This window comes from Eriocheir sinensis, chromosome 7, assembly GCF_024679095.1.
Source record: "Eriocheir sinensis breed Jianghai 21 chromosome 7, ASM2467909v1, whole genome shotgun sequence".
Lineage (NCBI taxonomy): Eukaryota > Metazoa > Arthropoda > Malacostraca > Decapoda > Varunidae > Eriocheir > Eriocheir sinensis.
The window spans coordinates 7,860,281-7,884,142 of NC_066515.1; the positions used below are offsets into that span (position 1 = coordinate 7,860,281).

General features: G+C 41.8%; 1 protein-coding gene across 1 annotated transcript in view; it reads left to right on the forward strand.

Annotated features, from left to right (window-relative positions):
- Nucleotides 1-22,368, forward strand: part of LOC126995284 (nectin-1-like) — a 185,402-nt gene extending 163,034 nt beyond the window's left edge. Inside the window, exon 10 of the mRNA XM_050854773.1 lies at nucleotides 22,210-22,368. Within this exon, the coding sequence (XP_050710730.1) occupies nucleotides 22,210-22,368 (159 nt within the window). The remainder of the gene's footprint in view (nucleotides 1-22,209) is intronic.
- The last annotated feature ends 1,494 nt before the right edge of the window (nucleotides 22,369-23,862 follow it).

Sequence of the window (23,862 nt, forward strand, 5' to 3'; positions counted from 1 at the left end):
AATATTATACATGGTTCTACCATTAACACTTAAGCTTATTTGACTTATATCGCCATGGCTCAAATACAATGGATTTAGCGTATAGTCGCCAGAATGAGCTTCCATGCTCGTTATAATAAGCGAGAGTTTTTCCGGAATAACATTACCCCACGGTTGATCATACGTTCCTGAGGTTTGGTCTTTGGCTAGCACATAGGTTTTCAAGAGGGTTTTGGTAAATGTCGATTTTAAAAGATTCCCTGTGGCGAGAGACGCGTTCAAAGCATGAAGTGCATTAGGATAAGGAAACAGTCGCGTATAAAGCAGCTTGGCTGAATCTATATGCAGACGAATGTTATCGCCAGTTGGAGAATTTAGCAGCCATGCATTACTAGATAGTTCCATTCGGAGTCTAACCGAAATACCATCGAGCAAGTAACTGTCTAAAGAACTTATATCCAGAAGAAGCGGGGTACAGAGTTGTATACCGTGAGTCTTAACCCGCTTCATAATGGTCTTGTGTTGCGCGCTGGCATTGTCAAAGTATTCTGCTGTTACTTTGGAAATAAAACCGTTCTCTGGGATGGTAATATTAGCATTGGCTCCAATTGTATTCAATTTGTTGGGCGACAAAGTATTCAGCATTTTAACGTATGACGTGTACCCATAAAGTACATTATTGTCAACAGCTACATCTCCCAAAAAACATTGCACTGATTTGAATAGGCTGTGCGCGGTATTATTTGTAAATTCAACATGTTGAGCGTCATCGAGAGGAGTAGTATTGTCTGGCTTAGTTAAGCGTAAAGAGGTGTGCAACACCAATTTCCCCAAATCAATAAAACTGCCAAGTGTTCCAGGAATGAGAAATTCTATATATCTATCGGATAATTTCATATTGAATCCGAGGTTAGTAGGTAAAACATCAGCATCATAACGGGAGGCAATCGTTGTTTCCAATAATCTCATTTTGTTGGGGCGGGGAAACAATTCACTGACACCGGCGGCATATTGCCCCAGGGGAGAACGCGGGTCCCCGACACCAACCGCGCTGGTGATGCTCGCCATACTGCTCTTAGTTCAACAATGATTACAACTCGGTAAAGATGTCCTTTTTATAACACCTTTTCCTCCCGACTCGCTTGACTTTCTTTTTCCCGCTTCCTCTAGTCAATTTCATTGCAGCTTGCTTTAAGGAATTAATTCCATGCTTTATTATAGAGCTTCTCAAGTTGCTTCCGTGTGAAATATCATCTAGAACATTGTTTCCAAATGTTCGAGTTGAAGCCACAATGACATTTTTCAATAGGAAAGGGAAAGCTTTTTTAGCGAGTCCTGCTAAAACCGAGAATAAACCCTCGCCTCTGTGATAGCTTGGTTCATGAGAAAGTGTGACTATATCATCAATACCCCTCGGGATGATATCTGTTTGCCATTCGAAAACAGGGTATGCTATTCTGCTACGGAAGGAGGATGAATGTAACCCGCATGGTGGCGACGAGGAGACTGTCTTTTCAAATGGACAACATTCCTATTAATACAGCAAAATGTACTCAAACATTCAACGCGATCGGATATGAAGTAAACATGGAACAGGATATCCTTCTTCGAAATGCATAGGACGACCTTTTTGATCTGTGAGTTTAATAGAAATCGAATCAATTACTTTGGATTTAAGGGACTTATATATAGTTGGATGCACGCCTTTTGTTAGACCTCCGGAGCGCAAAAAGGCATCAAGAATATTTACATTTTTCCCTGCATACCTAGAGGGATTGACAAGGTCAGTGTAAATGAGAACACACTGTACGTCACCATTTCTCAACAGAGGGGCATGACCATGTAGCGGAACAAGAACGTTTTTTTTTTGTTCTTCATGTGTACCGAAGGAAAACACAGCATAACCTAAGTTGGGGACAAAACCGAGAACCTGGGCCAGTCGCGTATCAAAGGAAACCTTAATAAATACAACTTGTGGATGATAACCATTGTAGCAGAACAAAGTTAAATGATCATTTGTTGAGCTAAATGCAAGAACCTCTCTAGAATACGCTAGTAAATGGTAGTTGTATCCATCGACCATCTCCTTTATCAATGTCGTTATTATACCGTTAACACACATCAGCAAATACCCAGTGTCATTATACAAGATATTAGCATTAATAGCCTCTGACAGTGTGCGTCTTTCAATAGCTTCTGAATCTGGCGTTGGTCTTATACCACATTCAAGATGTATACTACACTCTGGTTCACCGGTTTAACAATGTAATACCGACGGGGAAGCAACACGTTCAGTAGACCGACTTCATATTCCACGTCCTTGTCTAATGTTAGAGTTTGTATATTATTAGTAAAGCTAGTGCTGGAATTGGGGTAAATTTCCCCATCCGCAATGCTGGTAACATATATATGATGTGACTCCATTTAGAGCAAGCAAGACACTAGCAAAAATATTATAATTATTTCATTATATAGAGGTAGACATGACGAGATGCCAATTACATATTGAAGGTAAATCATACTAAACATCATTACATTGTTATTTACTGACATATTTTACATTTAGTGATGTACATAATTATTGGGAAATTGTCTGGAGCTATAGTTATTTAAGATCCACGTCGACTACAGCACCGTTCCGTTTTCTTTTCCATTCGTCAGCCACAGCGTCGTCCTCTGTATCCACCAGTTTCCTCTTCCTGTTTCGCTCAGGAGACACAGATAGAGTTAATTTTGGTACAGGCTCATCGCAGGTCCACCATCTGTCCAGGATGACGCACGATATATTATAGAGTTGGAGTTCAGCCGCAGCCTCTTGGAGATGCGGTTGGTAGTCAGCTTTCCACAACACGTAAAGAATTCCAGCGCTTGCAATATTGTAGAGGAAGACGACACTTGTAATGTTGCTTTTAATCACCCATTCTACCAGTTTTGTGATGGACTCTTTAAACCAGCGAAGACAGTTATCATAACTGTCTTCCTTTACCCCACGAATGAAATTTTGATCTCTTGACGTCTGAAGATATCCTTGGTTTATAGGGTTATTTTCCAGTTCGCGGCCAGGAGCATATTGGGTTAGGATACACGCCACATAAGGAAGATTTTCACTCGGAGGATAGCGAATATGCAGACTACCGGGAATACCACGATCTTCCCAGCGACACCTGTTCAGTTGATAGATCGGGCTTCTTTCGCGGTAGAGATTACTGTGCGGGTATAATCCATGTAGGCGTCCAGTAAACCCCTCTTTTCGTAGCAGGAACTGCAGTTGAGGGAAGAAACGATGATGGTCTTGTTGTTGCGGTAGATGTCATCGCCAGGAGAACCGTCTTTGTAGTTGAACACGTAGGCGTCCGACATGGTGTCCTCTGGTATACTGGTGAGTGATGAATAGTACCGCTTCAGCTGATGGCGAGGGACGAGTAGCGAACCATCGTCCCATCTGCTCTCTCTTATAAGCCCGCTCGGGGCACCACCGTGTCCGAGCGTGTTCGTCCTCGCCTCCGGCATTTCTCTCTCCATGACGTCGCCGCTCCCTCTGTATAAGTCGCGCGTCCAACGCGGTTCAGTATCTACAACGTCCATGATTCTGTTTCTTTCTTGAATCACAATGTAGGACTGCACTAGCACATTGGAAAAGCGGATTTAATATGGAACCCATCTGTAAGTTGCCAACGATGGTTGTTTGGTGAAACCAGATCCCTGAATCTTTTGCCGCACGCGCGTATTTTTTATTTCGCTAGGTAATACACCCGTGGCGTCAATGATGTGTTTTATATCAGCAATGTCAGCAATCGTTGGTTTTTGACTTGCATTAGAGAGTAAATTCAACATGTACAGGATATTGGAGGATCGAACAGAAGACAATAGGTTGCCTCGGCTATCCCATTTTACGATGGGATTGTCTTTTATTCGTTCTAGCATCATATTGACGTATGGCACGTCGATACTTTTAACATACAGAGGTATTAAATTACTTATTTCAGGATTGGAGGATATCTTGTTTCCCTAATCTCTGTGGCTCTAAGTTGCACGGGTGGTAGTTTTGTGGTTTTGTATACACCAGATCGCGATATTTTCTTTTTTTTTTGTAAGTTTTCTTTCTTACAGAGCGAGATGACGGGTTCAATCTTGTAGGAGTGCTTGGTCTTGCACCATGGGACGACACGACAGGACCGCTGCTGCTTGCTGGCACATGTTCAGAGACCGGCATGTGATCGGGATGGGTCGACTGCGGGTTGAAACACGATTGGCCGTTGACCCCCGGACTCGTGGAGTTGGCGCATTTAGGCTTAATACCCGTTAAAACACGCTCAGCGGTAGACTCGGGAACAAGATAATACGTGCGCATTATCCAAATAATTTTCCGATCAAGGAAGCGGCAATAGGTAATATAGCAGCTAATATATTACCATCCCGTCTCGATGTCAATATAAGTCTTTTCTTATGGAGAGGAGTTTTCTTTCTAGCTATGGCACGTATGTCTTCCCGATAGTTACGTAATTTCTTGATAACTTTGTTATTGAGGGTAAGGTGCTTCTTTAACAAATTGGAAAATATTTCAGATATACAGTTCAATTGTTCTCGAGCTGCTTGCTTAATAGCACGGTTTCTATCTTTTACTTTTAATTTCTTCAAAAGTAAGACAAAGTTTTTGTGTGCACTGAGGAGTTGTGTCTTTTAAGCATTTTCTACAATATCATTAGCGTCAATCCAGCTGTTGAATGAAGTAGGGTATCCCAACCACGATACAAAATACTGCTTTTTTCCTTTATTTTTTCGTGAACGCAGTATTTTAATATCGTATGTCTCAGGCAGAGCGCTTAAGACGAGCTCTGGCGCGTAGAATATCCCCTGTATTGGTTCTCCAGACAAATCTTCTAAGAGATAAGTTCTTGGGCGATTCTTGTGTTTAATTGATTTTATGCGAAAGAGCTCGTGAGTATTTTGCTGCGTGTATCCTTTATGGAATACAGAGGAACGAGCACTTCCAACAAGGCGAACTATTTCCCCAACTGCCAGTCGAGGACTGATGGAAGACGCTGGTTGCTTCGGGTTTTTATACATTGCGTGGAATTGCCGTTTGATTGCAGATGGGTCTTTTAAGTTATGAATATCAATGGGAGTTTGTTTGTTCTTCAGTCCAGAATGGGGCGAGCGGTTGTAGGCATTGACCATGTTTTGCAGCTGATCAATATATCTTGAAGAATTTTGAGACGTGATGAACTTGTAGATGCGTGCTTTAAGTGTACGAATGGCCCGCTCTGCCAAGGCTGCTTTGATCTCACTTGAGTACACACTGTACAGCTTAATACCCCAGGAACATCAATGGTTTCTTACTTTTCGATTCCAGAATTCTGTGCCCAAGTCGGTGTTTAATCTTCGTAAGCCTTCAGAATCTTTATTTTCCACCACTTGTTTAAAGGCCACGAGCATAGTATTTGCGTCTTTATTCCGACACGGGACAACTTGCATATATCTAGAAAACACGTCTATGCATACTAACAAGTAGCCTATGTTATTATTTTCCTTTCTTATATGTCTCACGTCTGCTAAATCGGCAGCCATGATTACTTTGGGTTTTGAGGATATTATCTTTTGCCGGGAAATTTTTAGTCTTTAGCTTATGCAATGTATATGTTTATTGCTTCTCAAAAGTTGAATACGTCATCACGTGTTATTGCCGGATTTATACTTTTGCTTTCTCTATAATTTCGCCTGAGAGCTTAAACCATAGGGTTCGTTATGTTGGGAGTATAGCGTGTAAGAGTTCCTTCTTCCTGGAGTTCACCATTGGAATACGCGTTCACCTGGGGGTTCTCCAACAATGTTTGAGCGAAACTGTAGGGACTCAGGAGTATTTATACCCAAATCAACAAGAAGATATCCATAAGGACGTGAATATACAGCATATTTATATATATCTACAAACTGGTTTGCCTTCTCTTTCCCGAATATTTGTCTGCCCAGAGTGTGAATTTGAGATAAATCGCGCTGTCTTAACAAGAGGAAATGAGAACAGTTCAGGCTAATATTCCTTGCATGCTTTCCACCCATATATAGATTTTGAGTGATAAATATGCATGAAATATTGTTGTGCCGTCCGCGAGTAAAAGCATCAACCACAATTTTGTTTCTTACAGCATCAATGAAAATATCGTCAAGTACATACAATGTCCCTCTCTGATCAAACGTATCCTCGTTGGCAATTGGATCAATTATTTCAGACGACACTATAACTTTAGGTCCTATTTCTTTATTTCTTTGAAGAGGATGAGACGTTAAGCCACATATGACAATTTTTTTGAACTTTTCATGATACTTCAGAATAAGCTGCTGTACAAGTTCCGATTTTCCAGAGTTACTATATTATGCTATTATTATATTATTATGCGCGCAGGATATTGGAAAATATCGAGAAGGTTCTCTGAATATGTCTCAGCCATAGCGGAAACTCTATTAATGATGGTAATTATTAAAGTATGATGCTTATAATTATAGCACAGAATATGTGTGTGTGTGTGTGTGTGTGTATACAACAAGAACAACAACAACAACAACAATAGCAATTACCCTCGCTTTGTGCATTCCCCCCACTTCCGTCACCCCCCCGCTGACCGCCTCTGACCGTCTTACCCCCACTCCCGTCACCTCCCCGCTGACCACCCTTTCTTCCGTCACCTCCCCCCGCTGACCGTCCTACCCCCGCTCCCGTCACTCCCCGCTCCAGTACCCCCCCCCCCCCGCTTCCGTACGCTAGCCCGAGAGGGGGGGGGGTAGGGCATGTGAAAAGTGTGTTTTCTTTTTTTTTGGGGGGGTACGGGGGGGAGGGGGGGCAAGGGGGGGGGGTTAGGGCATGTGAAAAAGTGAAAGATGGGGGGGGTAGGGGGGGTCCAGATACCACCTCTTCCGTAACCCCCCCGCTGGCCCCCCAACCCCCACTTCCAGTCCCCCCCGCTGAGGCAACCCCCACTTCCGTACATTTGTTACTACTAATGTATGCCTCTATTCCAGAGACAATCACCTCTGTGATGCGCTGAGCACACACAGAGGGGTCTCTCTCCTGGAAGCAGTAATCATTCCACGGGAAATCGGAAAAGTACATCCTCAGGTCGTCCCATCGAGCTGAAGCAAAATGCCAGAAGCATCACCTCTTCGGTGGGTCCAGAGGATGTACAGGAGCGATAGGACAGGATACAGAAATAAGGTTATGATCGGAGGAGCCCAACGGAGAGAGCACTTTGACAGAGTAAGCAGAAGGATTAGAGGTAAGGAAAAGGTCTAGAATGTTGGACCTGTCTCCAAGACGGTCGGTAATACGAGTAGGGTGCTGATCCAACTGCTCTAGGTCGTTGAGGAGAGCAAAGTTGTAGGCTTGTTCACCAGGCTGGTCAGTGAAAGAGGATGAAAGCCAAAGCTGGTGGTGAACATTGAAACCTCCCAAGATGGAGATTTCAGCAAAGGGAGAGTGAGTCAAGATGTGCTCCACTTTAGAGTTCAAATAGTCAAAGAATTTTACATAGTTAGTAGAGTTAGGCCCCCCAAGTATTTCTAATGCGATAACTCTGGCTCATTCGTCGCCGCTGCAGGGCACGGAGGAACTAAAGTTACGTTATCTCGGTGTAGAAAGTTCGCTTTCTGGCCTGAAATGGAACGGGTCAAGGTAGTCGTTTTAAAAGTGCGTTGGGAACTTGCATCCTGCTCCTTGGCGGCATTATCCATGCGTCACCGCTCCTTTTGGAAGAATACACATGGACCTTGTGGGTCCCATGGGAGTATCGGAGAATGGGGTTCGATACATAATGCCCTTAGTTAATATTTTAAAAGGTATTTGATTACAGTACCCTTACGGAGTAAGGAAGCCCGCGAAATGGAAAGGGCGTTGTACGTGAATGTTGTTTGTGTACACGGTGTTCCTCAGACAGTGGTTACAGATCAAGGTTCAGAGTTCGTTAATTCCGTGATGCAGGAAATAAATTAGAAGCTACCTATGCGACACGTGAAAATAACGGCTTATCATACAAGTGAAAATGGAATAATAAAGCGCGCTAATTATACTGTTGTTAACATTTTGAGGACAATGGTTCTAGGAAATATGTCCGTTTGGGATATAATGTTACTTACTTGCAGACACCCTGCCCTATAATGCTGCGTGTCATCGCATCATAAAGGAGTCCCCTTTTTATCGAGAGAAACAGAGGGGGGATTTTTAGAGATCCTCGTATGCCCTACACTATGCTAGAAAAAAAAAAAAAACTCAGCAGCCCTGGTATGATATTGACTCCTATAAAGAGGAAATGGCTGCAACTGCAAGGAAAGTTTATGATATTTACTCCTATAAAGAGGAAATGGCTGTAATTACAAGGAAAGTTTATGATATTTACTCCTATAAAGAGGAAATGGCTGCAATTGTAAGGAAAGTTTATGATATTGACTCCTATGAAAAGGAAATAGCTGCAATTGCAAGGAAAGTTTATGATAGATGCCAGGTTTACATTGAAGAAGGTAGAGAAGAAATGGAAAAGTACTACAAAGCTACAAAAATCAAAACTATCAGCGTTGGCGACAGTGTTCCTCAAACATACACCAAAAATAAAAGAAAATAAAAAGTTGCAACCTATTTTTCATGGATCCTACTGGGTACTAGAGAAGATCAGTGATATAGTGGTAAAAATTAGGAACCTCAGGACTATTAAGGTTTCAACGGTCCCCACAGATAGAGTAAAAGTCCTTCATGAAGACTGCGTCGACGTGCAGCAATGTCCAACGGTTATGGGAGCATACCCTTTAAATCCGGAAACAGACACTGAAATATTTTCTGCATTGCTCAACCCTGGTACTGAGACTAATTCTACCGAAAATGGTAACTCGTAGCGGAGAAGTGACTGCTACTCATGACACATTAAATAATGTTCGTTCTACAACAGCAATAAACAGCTGATGCACAGGCCCTACCTTCTCAGGTTACTCCCAAACTTTCAGAGCCACCTCAGCATGGATAAGGCCTTCGCTCTTCGACGGTACAAGAGTTGCCTAATGTAATGTCAAAACCAATACGATATAAAACAGGAATAATGTATAAGGATGAAAATGCAATGACTAAGCGGAAATATGACGAAATAACCCACAGATTGATTTGACTCTTTCGGTGTACGACTCAATGACACAACAGGAGTCCCCAACACGTGCTGGCCAAAGTTTCACACCACATACTATCTATATTATAGTCCTCCCAGACAGAGACTATAGTACTGTTTAGCCTTACATAATATGTTTTAGCTGCATTATGTAAATCACGGAATTTAACTGCTTCTTTACCTTGAAATGTTATTCAAATGTCACCTGAGTATCCAGCTGTAAAAGCAATAAAATACACACCCTTTAATTTTGAAAATGAATTGAGTTCATTGTTGCATCATCTAAGAAAAGTTTTAGGCTATGTGATGACTACTAATCAAAACAAGCTGCATGCTTCTTTGAATAAAAAAATAAAAAAACGGGAAGTAATTATTTTTTGAAGGATCCTTGTCTAATATCTTATTTGGTACCGCGACCCAGGCTCAAGTTGATGCTATTCATGGAAAAATAGAGTACTAGAGTCATTAACTGAGAAAATTTTATATAGTTAAATGTTTATTATGGAAAACTCAACATCGTTAAGTAATATGCATGCCATCCAATCTGCCTTTAATAGGCTATATTCAGCTGTAGATGTATTGAACCAAGTTGTGCGCCAATTTTCTATAGACTTTGGCATTAGGAAGAGAAAAAAGCTCCTACAAGCATTGTTGTATTTTGACTTAGCATTGAGACAAATGAGACCAGGTATACAAGATTTAAAGTTGAGTCTGCAGGCTCCCCTGCAAACATACATAACTCCAACCATTATGTAAGACAAACAGTTGTTCAGTACATTAAAGGAAGCCTAGGTTCGGCCTCCAGGTCTTTTGTGCCTTGCAGTTCTTGATTTTTTAGCTTTATATAGGGATGTAATAACTGTCCTCCAGGACAACGGCTTTGCATAATTCTCGTAATTTCTGTCTCACCAAGCCTTTACGAGGAGACCCGACTGACACCTTTGATGTCTTTCGAATCGACTCCCTTCCATTTTCTGTGCAGAATAGCACTTACTTTCTTATGTATAGTGTTGATTCACGATATATTGCCTTCAGTGAGAATAGGAAAATATATTTTCTGCTTTCTAGTATATAACACAGTAACAAGAATAACCATTTGTTAGTTTGTCCTCCCACAGGCCCCCTCCATGAGGCTAGTAACGCAGCCTCTTGTGAATCGGCTGCTTTCTTGAATCATGAGTCAGTGATCAACCTCAGCCACACAATAGTCTTGAAAACATTTTCCCCTATGTTGATAAAAGGTCCTGGCTACTGGACCTATTCACTTGCCTCCCCCATCACTCTGACACTCACATGCCCTACCAATCCTGTAAACAAACATACTGTTAACTTGGCGGGTAGTGGTATATTGACGCTTCGGCAAGGTTCTCTTCGCAGTGCTGAGTCCATCCCCCTACAGGAGCTAACAGCTGGCTTGCAGCCCCTAAATTCTGTGGTCGAGCCTGATCAGCCATTTCAATCAGCAACCCATTGGTGGATTGTGTTCGCCATTGTCGTGATCCTGGTTATTCTGCTGGTGACGTCTGCCGTGGGGTATTCCTATGTCCTGCGCTACGAACGACGCCGACTGATTCCAGACTCGAGCCAACTGCAGACATTGCAAGGCGTATCTTCTCCACCAACACCTGTGAGATCTCAGGGTCGAGATCTTCCGGAAGGGGAAGCATGTCGGAACCCAGAAGACTAGGAAACAGAGGAGTGACATATACAACAGTGTAAACATCTCATAGAACAAACGATAACAAAAGAGTGGAAACAACGAGGGTAAAGGAAAACAGATACCCAGAGAGGAATGACAGATATACAACTGTGTAAACATCTGACAGGACAAACACTAACAAGAAGGGTGACATATACATCAGTGTAAACATCTCATAGGACAAACGATAACAAAAAGGGGAAACAACGAAGGTAAAGGAAAACAGATACCCAGACTCAGATACAGAAAACAGATACCCATTAGGTGTGGTCAAAAAGTGTGAACAACCATTGAAAAAGACTCTGAACCTGTGACGTCAGTCGTGGCGACATATTATAAGCCAATCATTTAACAGAAAAATCACTGTGGGAGTGTCTTAAGACTGAATCACGAATGGCAGGAGAAGTAAAAGAATACAACATAATGAGCGAGCCAATGGGTGTGACAGGAAGTATTGGCCACTGGTTATGTAGAAAATTAAGGCGTGTCAAGGATGTAAGTCCGCCTCAAGCAAAGAAAAATATGACCTAGAAATCAGTGGTATGGGCAAACCGAGCTTGGTTCTCGTCTCAAGCAGACTTGCTACTCACTCAGCTGATAATGGCTGTTGTGATCTTAATCGTGAGTAGAAATTCGAGAATCTAAGGGAAACCGACTGTATTGTCCTGGAGATTATATTTTGAGATGTGTAGTAGGATTGTGAGTGGGACATGATTGTAATTATTTTATTGCGATGTAAAGCAAAGGTAAAACCACTGGGTATGGTATAATTTGGTGCTTCCGTGACTTGTAGTAGATTATACTATAGGGATGTGTAGTAGGACTGAAAGGAGAGTGCATAATGATTGTGATGTAAGCATAGAGATACAAACCACTGCTTGTGGAACGACGAGTGTTATTATTATTGGCAACAATTGAGCACATATTGTAGTATTACGTTTAAGACATGCCGTTTGTCATAATTATGTTGTATCCATTGCTGAATATGCCAGAGTGTTGTGATCGTCTGAGCATAGAATATTGCGTAAGGCAATTACTTCCATTTAATTTTAAATAAAAGTATATTTTCTTTTTCCCTTGTTTATCCCCGAACACCAGTCTCCAATAACAACTTAAGCCGGATCACGCTACCAGGGATACGAGACGGTGAGATCATTTATGGAGTAATTAATGAGTGATAAAAGAGTTGTTTTAATAGAAGAAAAGAAGGGTCCAAAAATGGTGTGTATGAATGGACTTATTTCCGGTTCTGGGAAGAGCCTAGAAATGCATTGTGCCTCGTACCAATGATAACGTAGTGCACATATTATGCCCTATAAATCGCTAGTTGACTGGATATTAGAGAGATATCTTAAATTCTTCTCATCTTACGGGGAGAAGCCACCATTAACTCGTAACGTCGTCAGGCTGCAGCGGAGTACAGCAGGCGACAGTACCAGTGTTGTCCATTTTTTTTTTATCAGCTATGGCCACTCCAGCTCCAAACTGCGCCCACCAGGTATGTTATAGGTGCTTACTGAACATCTGAGAGTGTTGGAAATATGTTATATTATTAAAATGGGAGTGAAATCAACCGATTCGCCGCTGCTCTGTGGAGTACCTCAAAACTTCTCCTTGAATAATGGGCTTTAGGTTCTCAGAGGGTGTATGTATGAACATATTGCACAGTATATATATTCACTGAGAGAGAGAGAGAGAGAGAGAGAGAGAGAGAGAGAGAGAGAGAGAGAGAGAGAGAGAGAGAGAGAGAGAGAGAGAGAGAGAGAGAGAGAGAGAGAGAGAGAGAGAGAGAGAGGTGAATAAGAAGAAGACGAATGTAGCCACATATTTCATTATCATAGGACGAGACAGTAGTGAGGTGCAGAAAATAGTTGTGTTCGCGATTAAAAGTTAGTCCTTAATCCGAGGGGGAAATAAAGAGAATAATCGAGGTTGCATTTATATTAGTATGAGGGAAATTTACCTAGCCTAACCTGGAGAAAACAATGGCTCAGGAACGTCAGAGAGAGAGATAGTCAACGCCTGAAAATGAATAAGAAGAAAACGAATGCAGACCAATATTTTATAATCAGAGGAGGTGACAGTAGAAAGAATAGTTGAGTTCACCATGAAAAGTTAGTCCGAGGGGAAACTAAAAGAGAATAACTGCAGGATTCACTAGCACAGACAGAAATATTTTCCGTGGAGTACTCTATACTCTTGCACATTGGCACGAAGCACCAACGACTGCGGGTTACGTCTCCAGGCATTGCTAGCCACTAGAAACATACACCACAACACGGAATATCGGAGAAACACAGTTGGCGGCCTCCCGACTGCCTCGTGACGTCACGACCAATCAGCACCCGTTTCCAAGTCACGTGACTTTTCCTCAACTTTAATCCATATTTCATACTACATTTCCTATTTTACATGAAGAAAAAATATTACCATAGCTGAATTTAGGGCCTATTTTATCCATACAGACAGAATTTGAATTAAATATGTTAACCGGAAACATGTCCATTATGCTTTAAGATATTCTTAACCCTTAAACACAAACCCCGGGTGTTTTTCACAATGAAATTCTACCAGATGAGTACCTAACTGTTTCACTGCCTATTCTAATTTATTCAAAGCTTACCACTGATGGGCACATATTTGTTAAAGCACAGCAAATGACAGCTATCTGTGGTCAAGTTCTGACTGTCTTTCTTCATGACATAATGCATAGGAAGAGGTCCTGCTAGAATCTAATTTTTTTTGCGAACTGAACCTATGACTCTCTCAACATGAATTCTTACATTAGCAATGTTCCTTGTGGTTATTACCTCATCACTGCTCAGCTGTTTCTTCCCCTTCATATATACAGGAACTATAAGACTTGCACGTCTAACAGCAAATGCATCAGCTATGTCAACACCTCTGTCTGCCATAGCATAATCTCCAGGCAAAATGTTATATAAAATCCCACAATGTTCAAAGATGTATTTCTCACTTGTTCTAGCACCCCATGCCTTGGATATGAATGATACATTTCCCTGAGGAGATATTCCAATTACAAAAAAAATATGGTGTTGTGGTGCTTATAAGAAGTTAACTTTACCTGTGCCAGTAAGTTTGTTGACCGATCCAGAAAAAACCTCAAAGCAATCAATAATTACAGAAATCTTCACTCCATAGTGTTTTCTAAAGGTCATTGGCTTAGTTTCCAGTAATTCCTCTCGTGTTGGCCACCTGATCATCCAGCTTGTTCTTTGATATAAAATATCCAAAATCCTAAAAATTACTTTGGAGCAGGTAGAAGAAGTATTAAATCCGTATGCTAGATCTTGAAATGGAAAATTATGGCGAAGTTTCATTAGTGTCTTGATCATCATCTGGAAAAGTGTTAAAGTATTTCTGGTTATGCTAATGTGGCTCTTAATGAAGTCAAACAAAACCATCAGATCAATATAACGATGAAGTCCCATAGAGAATTTCACTTTCTTGTCATCATCTTTGAAGAAGTTTTCTGTGAATTTCAAACTATTTACTACCTGTTGTAAGTTAACTTTCTCCACAGTTGTATGATTGAATTCATCTTGCAATACCCCAATCATATGAGAAGAAAGTTCAGTCTGTGGTGCACATGATACTTTCCGCAGAGTCTCTTGCTGAAACTCTTGTAGTTCTTCAGTTGGCACCTCAGGGTAGGCTTGGGCGGCACCACTCAGCATGTCAGGGTAGGCTTGGGCGGCACCACTCAGCATGTCAGGGCAGGCTTGGGCAGCACCGTGACTCACCATCTCAGGGCAGGCTTGGGCACCACTCAGCACCTCAGGGCAGCCTTGGGCGGCACCACTCAGCACACCTCAGGGCAGCCTTGGGCGGCACCACTCAGCACACCTCAGGGCAGGCTTGGGCGGCACCACTCAGCAAACCTCAGGGCAGGCTTGGGCGACACCACTCAGCACACCTCAGGGCAGGCTTGGGCGGCAACACTCAGCACACCTCAGGGCAGGCTTGGGCGACACCACTCAGCACACCTCAGGGCAGGCTTGGGCGGCAACACTCAGTACACCTCAGGGCAGGCTTGGGCGACACCACGAAGCCCCCGCCCTGGCAGGACATAATGACTTAGCAGTACTAGTATCGTGGCATATAAAATAAGTAAATCAGTACTTCGATGCATCCCAAAAAACAAAGTCCAAGTCTGATGTATTTACATATTTTGTACGCTACACAAAATCTCATTCCTTTATTAGCCACGTACAATATGTCTAAATCACCCCAGGGTAGAAAGATGTTATAACAAGGGCGACGCTGGTTTGTCTGACTACTGCTGTTTCCATGTTCGTTGCACATGTAAGCTCGCCAGGGTGTTCCATGATGTAAGGTGAAACTCTCTTATTGCTTTTGTTGTATCTTCAGGTATTGTGCACAAATAAATAAGCACTATTATATTATGATTATTATTATATAACATTGTAGTTATAATATTAATGCTATGCCGACACGCATTACACTCACAGCACCCCTATAGAGAGTCCGTTGAAGCCTCAGTTCCTTGGTTGTCCTTGAATCTGACAAACGACCCAAAGGATGTTAGTCAGTACTATTGAAATCTATGCCATAGTGATAATGGTAGTGTATGTTGCTCGTTCTCCTCATGTGTCTATGACCGAAGCATCTCTTTCCTCATGTGTCCTTGAAAAAAGCGTGTCCAAGGATAATCTCGTAAATAAACGGAACAGTAGACGTGCATTACAATTACATTTTACTTTCTGCATTACAATCCGATTTTACTTTCTACCTATTATTTATAACTTCCTACACTATGAGAGAGAGAGAGAGAGAGAGAGAGAGAGAGAGAGAGAGAGAGAGATGGACAGACGGACACGGACAGACACACAAGACAGACACATGCACAAAACACAAACACACACACACACAGTCAGGAAAATTATTATATTCATAAGTAAGCTATTGTCACACACACACACACACACACACACACACACACACACACACACACACACACACACACAGAGTCTGTATCCCAGTACGTACCTCATGATCATAATGCACTGACTCTGTAGATCTATCTTCATGAGTGTCACTGTCCAGGTTTGTCACTGATGGCCGAGGTTCATCACTGTCGTTGAGGAAAGACAATGAATCGTAACACCATAAACTTGGAATGTAGATGTCCTGGGTTCCTGCTCCTGAATTCCGAAAACGCCGCATCTCCCGTCGATTCTGGTTACGTAGTGTATGAATCTTCTTTTTCACATCTGGTGTAGATAAATGTAAGCCACTCTCTCCCATCCTTCCGTTTATTTCCTGTAGGGCTTTAGCTCTTTTTTCCTGGTCTTTATAGTCTCCACTGCGCATGTTCCACAAGCAAGGGTGTTGTCTATACAAGTCAATTAATTGCACGGTGGCTTCCCTTGACCACACCTGTTCTTTGCCACACGTGACAGACATGCTCTTCCATCAAGTGTATAGTGGAAATCTGAAACTGACTGCAAGGGAGTTCCTCAGGTTAACTTCGTGTGTCTGCCAACATGCTCTCTTTACACCAACCATCAAACCAGCAGCCATTGCCTGCCCACAGGCAAGGGCACTTGGATGATTTGCCCGTAGTTTTCCCGCTTCTGACGTCATCTTCGCTCCCACCATCAAAACAGTTGAAGCAGTGTGCTATCTGGTAACAGTGTTTGCACGGCGGGCAACTGCCCCTCGTCTGGACTGGGCTTAAAAAAAATTAAAAAGGAATTACCGTGCAAAGCACCCCATCCTCACTTCATCCCAGTATAATATCCGTCCTAACTTCTCCACTGACTTATATAACATATATAATTCCATGGATAGAAAGAAAATGTTTCAAGTAACAGTCTTCTGCGATTTCAGCGAAGCATTCGACACAGTTCCACACATGATATTCCTAAATAAATTACTTACGGTATCCGTGGCAATGCTTATAACTGGTTCAACAGTTATCTTAATTACAGAAAGCAATATGTCGTATATACCAATGTGTCCTCCTCATACAGCATCGCGGCATGTGGTGTATCCCAGGGATCGATTCTCGGACCAGTATTATTTTTAATATACATCAATGGCATCCTTCGCAGTGCCAACAAATTAAAACTTTAGTATATGTTGATGATACACACTAAATACTGAATTGAATAACGTTTATAATTGGACCATAAGCAACAGATTAACATTAAATACTAACAAAACTCACTTCATGGTATCCAGTCCTTTAATGACTCGGTCAGTACGTACAACAGTAAAATCAATAATCTTTAATTAAATCAAAATCACGAATTTCAATTTCTAGGATTTATCATCGATAGTAAGTTAAAATGGAAAGAACATTTAAATTTAATAAAATTGAAGGTATCAGTATTACCAGGCATAGTATATAAATAAAAATTGTATTAGACATATTTATCTAACGTTAATGTATCCACTTTTTGTTCTACTGTGCTATTATGGGGAGGAGCATATTAAACTCATTGACAGCCTCGATCACACACAAAAAAATGTTACGGATAATGTCTTAAAATATGCTACGACCACACCAATGAGATCTCCAGATCTCATTGGCTTCACAATGACCAACAACAACCCAACAAAAAGACCCCGTATTTTACTGTACCGTTAGGCAGAACTCACACCCAACAGTGTCATATCAAGAGGATCTAAAATCTGGAATAACTTATCAAAAGTTTATAAACAGTCACAAAATAAATTAATTCAAGTGGAAATTAATAGACACAATGTACACACTCAAAAAACTATCGTTACAGTGGGGTCCGACGGATTCCACACTGAGCAACCCGGTAATCTCGGCAGGGTTGGTAAGAGTGAAATTACCCACACCACCTCAGCTCTGCTGGGGGGAGCAGGACAGGACCCCCGTAAGGGAGGGATAGAGAGGAAGGGAGACACCGAGATACCAGACATCACCATAATATTAAGGGAGTGATCTGAGTGCCACTTGTTTAAGCTTTATATTAAATTTTTTTTAAACAATAATGCTCATATGATATACGTAACAGCGGTGGGTAGAAGTATTCTCCCATGTCAAAGATAAAAACAACCATCAACGCTGTCATATATAGTTCAGTTCATAATGTGCCATCCTGGAACTAATGCTTCCACTGAACGTGTCTTTTCTTTCATGAACAAATTGTGGGCATCTGAAAAAAAAAAAAAAAACTTCAAATTGCAACGCTAAAAGCATCTCTGGTAAGAAAGATAAAGTTGCATGGATTTCTACAGGTTGTTTCAATCTACTGCTGGGCTACTCTTCTCTCTTGTGCTGCCTCATTGCCTAATAAAAAGTAGGTACTTTGCGCGCACTTTAAGTTACCGAATAAGGAAATTGGCGCGGACGTTTTGAATTGCCGAAATTAGCCGTCTCTGGAGAAGAGCAATTTATTAAATAGCTTGCATGCAAGAGTTAATTTGTCCAACATGTTGGTATAATGACGCCGATAATTATTATTAATCGTATTGGGTGCATTACATGATTGTTTCGAGACAAGCGAATACCGTGACTCGAGTAGTGCATGTTATACTAGTGAAACAAATGCCAACGTTATCTTATCATTTGGGTGATACGTCGTTTATAATCTACTATAAATATATCATAAGGGTTAGTTGAGCTTTACGTAACTTCCAAGGCTCAGTGGAGCCGTATGTGGCGATCAGTCAGTGGGATTCACTCTGGTGTCCCGAATCCTGAGTGACTCATCACCGCAAGGGGTTTATCATATTGTCTCCTAAATGGACGAAATTTTAACTCTTCACTTGTGTGGGGGGTGTTAAAGCATAATTGCATAACCCCAAACACTATAATATTATAGTTACATTCGACTAAGACTCAAATTCTACTGCTTCATTTACGAGTCCCGCTCACTTGGTTCAGGCAAGTGAACCCACACCCAACACACGCAGTGATAACATGAGTAGCCTGTTCTCAATGGCTTAGTCCTTGGTGTCGGTTTGTATCGTGCTGAATGTGTAACTATAGTTTTTTGAGTGTACGTATGACTATTTTTTTTTATAGTAAGTAAGCATGTCCACTTTCAGCACAAACCTAAAATGTCTAAGTTTTCTTTTGTGACAAGCAGTCATAAGTTTTCTTTTGTGACAAGCAGTCATCAGTTTTTCTTTTTGTGACAGCCTATGCGAATTTCTTGGGATTTCTTTGTACCCAAGCAGTATGCCATTCGTATACACTGACTATTGTACATATATGTAGTATTTGTGTCAAGGTTCCAAGTCGGGTACAGCAATCGGAAAGTATGAACACAAAAAAAAAACACGAGAAATAGTTAGACACCAATTTAATTTATAGAAAGTAAACAACCCCAGACAGCCTCACAGAAGTGGAAATCTCCAACGGGAAGGCTACAGTTGAGTAAACCCGAGTGAGACCAGAGCTGCAGCAAAGACAAGTGGTCAAGGCGAGGCTCAGCTTCTGTCTGGCGATGAATGCGCTGGCCACCCACCAAGTCTCCTCCTAAAGCGGGTTAAGAGGCCTCGGTGGTTTGTTCATCCGAGGCGTCGAACGACTTGATGCGGACGAGCAGCGAGCGTGTGCAGGTCGTTCGCCTCGTGGTAGTTCGTCCGAGGCATCGAACGGCTTGATGCGGACGAGCAGCGAGCGTGTGCAGGTCGTTCGCTTCGTTTAGGTGGTAGTTACCCTCACAATTGGTAAGCCTCTATATTCGTATATGTCTATATTAATTATTTTTTGTATAGTTAATGTGAAATGTTATACAAATTGAGTAGTCTAACATAGTCCCTTGCTATGTATGTTATATAAAAATAGTTTTCAGGTCCTATTTAGGCCAATAAAACATATTTATCAATCAATCTATAAATAAAACACACACACACACACACACACACACACACACACACACACACACACTCCGGTAGCTTAATCGGTTAGAGCGCCGCGCTGGAAGGCCTCTCCTCCCGTATTTGATCTTGCTTTCGGCCACCTCTTTTGTTTCTTTTTTAGGAGCAGCGAGTAGCGGGCTTTTTTTTTATTATTGTTTTTTTTTGTGTGTGCCCTTGAGCTGCCTCCTTTGTTGTAAAAAAAAAAAAAAAAAAAAAAAAAAAAAACAGGCGGCGGTTGGAACCCCGATCAGACCGGATTATTTCCGTTGACTAGGAAAGGTTACTGTCCCCCCTTGAGCAAGGGAGATGTGGTGTGTGGTGTGTAAGGTCCTGACAATACCCAGAGATCGACAATAATGAGCACATGCTCATGTGAGGGTATCTGCTGGCGAAAGCGAGTCCAACTCGTGATCAGGCCGTGGTGAATTACACACACACACACACACACACACACACACACACACACACACACGCACACATACGGTCACTCCCCTTTTGAATCTTATTACGTATACTTGGGGTTTGTTTCCCGGGATCCCGGACAATTTTCAAGGTTTAACAATCCCAGGATATTTTTGCACATCCCAGGAAATCCGGGGATGAAATTAAGTACAAAAATAGGGGCAAATTTGACTGCAGAATGGCTGTGGACTTGTGGTTCTATTTATATTTATATACACAGTGTCCCGTCAGGAGTGTTTTGTGTGTGTGTGAAGGAAGGACTTACTGTTTCTCTTGAGTATCATAAAGCAGCCATGGCATTCCCGTTACCCGTAACAGAGCTTGTATAATGAACACCATGTCTGCATATTCCACGTTGCTGTATGTATACGCCGTTGAGATGAGCGTGACAACTTAACAAAATTACAAAAAAAGCTGCACACTTTCCCTTTTCTATGAAATACTTCTTAATCATTTAGTTTATGTTATAAATAAAGAATGCATACGTTTAATTTTTCTTCATTTATTTTTACTACATTTTCTGTCATTAAGTACTCTTATCATTTCACTGAGTATATACGGAAACAAATGTTTTCTTTTATCAGCAATAATGAACTATAATTTGCATTGTCATTCGCATTGGAATTCGGAAGCAGAACAAAAATAAAGTAGTAAACGAAGCATATTTTAGCTCTTATTCTTATTCCTTTTACTTTGTTGAGAAACAAAGTGTTTGCTGGAAATTTGGAATTAATAAGACAGTCAATCTACAGTAATATTTATGCATATCTATTAATGTTAAGTACATAAAAAAACTGAAAGGGAAACTAAGTATAATGTGCAATTCTAGACAATTGAAAATTCCGGGAATTCACGGGATCCTGGGATTAGGGCTAATTTTATCCCGAAATCCCGGGACAAAGAAAAAGGTCCAAAAATCGACAAGCCCTACATATACTTCATCACATGCTTGCCGATTCTGTAACCTTCATATTATTCCCATTCATTATCTTCATTTCTTTCCTTCACTACCCCCCCTTCCCAACCCGCCAATACCTGATCCTCAACGCGGGGCCATTTGAGGGTTTTCCCGGAATCTGCTTCTGTCACTAATTTCACGTTCCGTTCATCCCCTTCAGTTTCCTAAGTAATCTCTTTTGCCTTTTCCTTCAATCTACTTCCACTTCCGTCAACAAGATACAGGAAGGCAGCACGTTCTCTCTCTCTCTCTCTCTCTCTCTCTCTCTCTCTCTCTCTCTCTCTCTCTCTCTCTCTCTAATGCCTCATAAAGGCCTACATTTTGTTATACCCACAGCTTTGTATTGCACACTATATGTATAAAATCTAGGAAACACAAATAACGGCAATCCTTCCGACTCAACTTGGTAGGGGGTGCGCCATTTGTGATTGTGTGCTATCCCTTGTAAATGTACATAATTCACAATGAATGATATAATCTAAAATCTCTCTCTCTCTCTCTCTCTCTCTCTCTCTCTCTCTCTCTCTCTCTCTCTCTCTCTCTGTCACGGGGTAAAATATGATTTTAACAAGCGTGTGCTCAAAAGGCGGTAGCTAGCCACCAAGGGTTGATCCCCGGTGCACGCCAAGAGACACTACGGTGTACACACTCTGAAAAGGGGGTACTAACACGACTTACCTGCTCAAATCTCCCGTGGGGTTCTTACTTACTCTCCTCATGGGGCTGAAAGGCACATACACAGGCACACAAGGTAACTGATAGAGCAAGTGTACAGCTATGCACTAACTTTATTACACACACAAAACAAAGACACAAACAACTCACACACCAAGCTGGCCTAAATCGTTACTCATGCGAGCAAAGTCTAACTTAACCTGGCTACACTAATGACTGGCTACTTAACTCAAGTGTGGAGACGAAGGATGAGGTGCCGTGCAGCCTGTCTTTCTGCTGCCTCCTCAAGACGCGATGTCCTGCCGCCGCGGCAACTCGACGCACGAGAGCTGAAATCTAGCGGGCGCATCCCGATAGGCAAGGCCCGGGATCACTCCAGCACTCCAGCAGGTCTACACGTGGTCACACAGCCACCTAGCACGTCTGCTGCCTCCTACGGAGACAGCATGCAGGCCATCCGCCAGGGACGGCAGCTCAAAGCGGAGAAAACGATAACCCGCCGTTCCAGCCAGGTCATGACACGGCACCTAGCGGTGACCTGCGACAACAGAGTCGCCAATGCAGGATAATGCACGGGCAATCGTTTCTGGCTGACGAAACATGGATGATTAGTTTAATTAAAAACCTACAGCCTCAAACAACGCCAGAATACAATGACAGCAACATAAATATAAGACCTCGAGGTTCTATAAGGTACGTCTGCCCAGATGAGGAAGAGCTATAAAAAAAGTGCGTTCAGTTGAAGCTTGCACCTGGCGGCGGATGCTCAACCGGTCGTATCTCAACATTTGGTCCTAAATCCGCCATTGTGGTTGCAAGTGCTGCCCCGTGCGATGTTCAAAAAACGTCCTAGGCGCCATCTTGTGACGTCAGGTCGCCCCTCAGCCTGACTGCTCGGAAGCGGGGCTAGATCCGACCAGTTCCGTCCTAACCCGTCGCCATTAAAGGAGTGTTTCCGCCTCATCCACATCTCCACCTCTATACACAATATAAGGTACGTGTTTGCACTCCTACTTACGTATAGCTTTACTTTAATGTGTCAAGGGTCACAGGAACGTCTCGTACATGATTTGTGTGTTAGTTGTGGAGATTTAAGTGTAGCCCATGAGGTGTTAGCTTGGAAGGCATACACCAATATTTCTTATCCCATGAAGCTCTTATAGCCTCCATACATGTGTATAGCTTTATTTCAACGTGGCAAGGTTCACAGGAACGTCTTTCACTCATGATGTGTGCATTAGTTGTGGAGATTTAGGTGTAGCCAATAAGGCTTTGACTCGGGTGGCTTGGATTAATATTTCTTATCCCATGCACCTGTAATAGCCTTCATACATGTGTATAGCTTTATTTCAACGTGTCAGGGGTCACATAAAGGTCGCTCATGCATGGTTTGTGCATTAATTGTGGAGATTTAGGTGTAGCCAATAAGGCTTTGGCTCAGGTGGCTTGGATTAGTATTTCTTATCCCATGAAGCTGTAATAGCCTCCATACATGTGTATAGCTTTATTTCAACGTGGCAGGGGTCACATAAATGTCACTCATGCATGGTTTGTGCATTAGTTGTGGAGATTTAGGTGTAGCCAAGAAGGCTTTGGCTCGAGGAGCTGTACTCATATTTTTTAAACATGTTTCTTTCTTTATTATTATTGTTATTTGCTTTACGTTCTCAATTTATTTTTAGATAACAGCAACATTGATATTTCTTTTCCTTCTAAGGGCCATTTAATTAGCTTACAATTATGTGTCTTAAATAATTACCGTGTGTTCCAGTCCTCTCTAGTAATGTTTATTTTAGATAACAGCAACATTGATATTTCTTTTCCTTTTAAGGGTCATTTAATTAGCTTACAATTATGTGTCTTAAATAATTACTGTATGTTCTAGTCCTCTCTAGTAATGTTTATTTTAGATAACAGCAACATTGATATTTCTTTACCTTTTAAGGGCCATTTAATTTGGTTACAATTATGTGTCTTAAATAATTACCGTATGTTCTAGTCCTCTCTAGTAATGCAGTTATTTCTGTGTTTCACAGATGGAGCTTGTTGCGGCATACATTTTC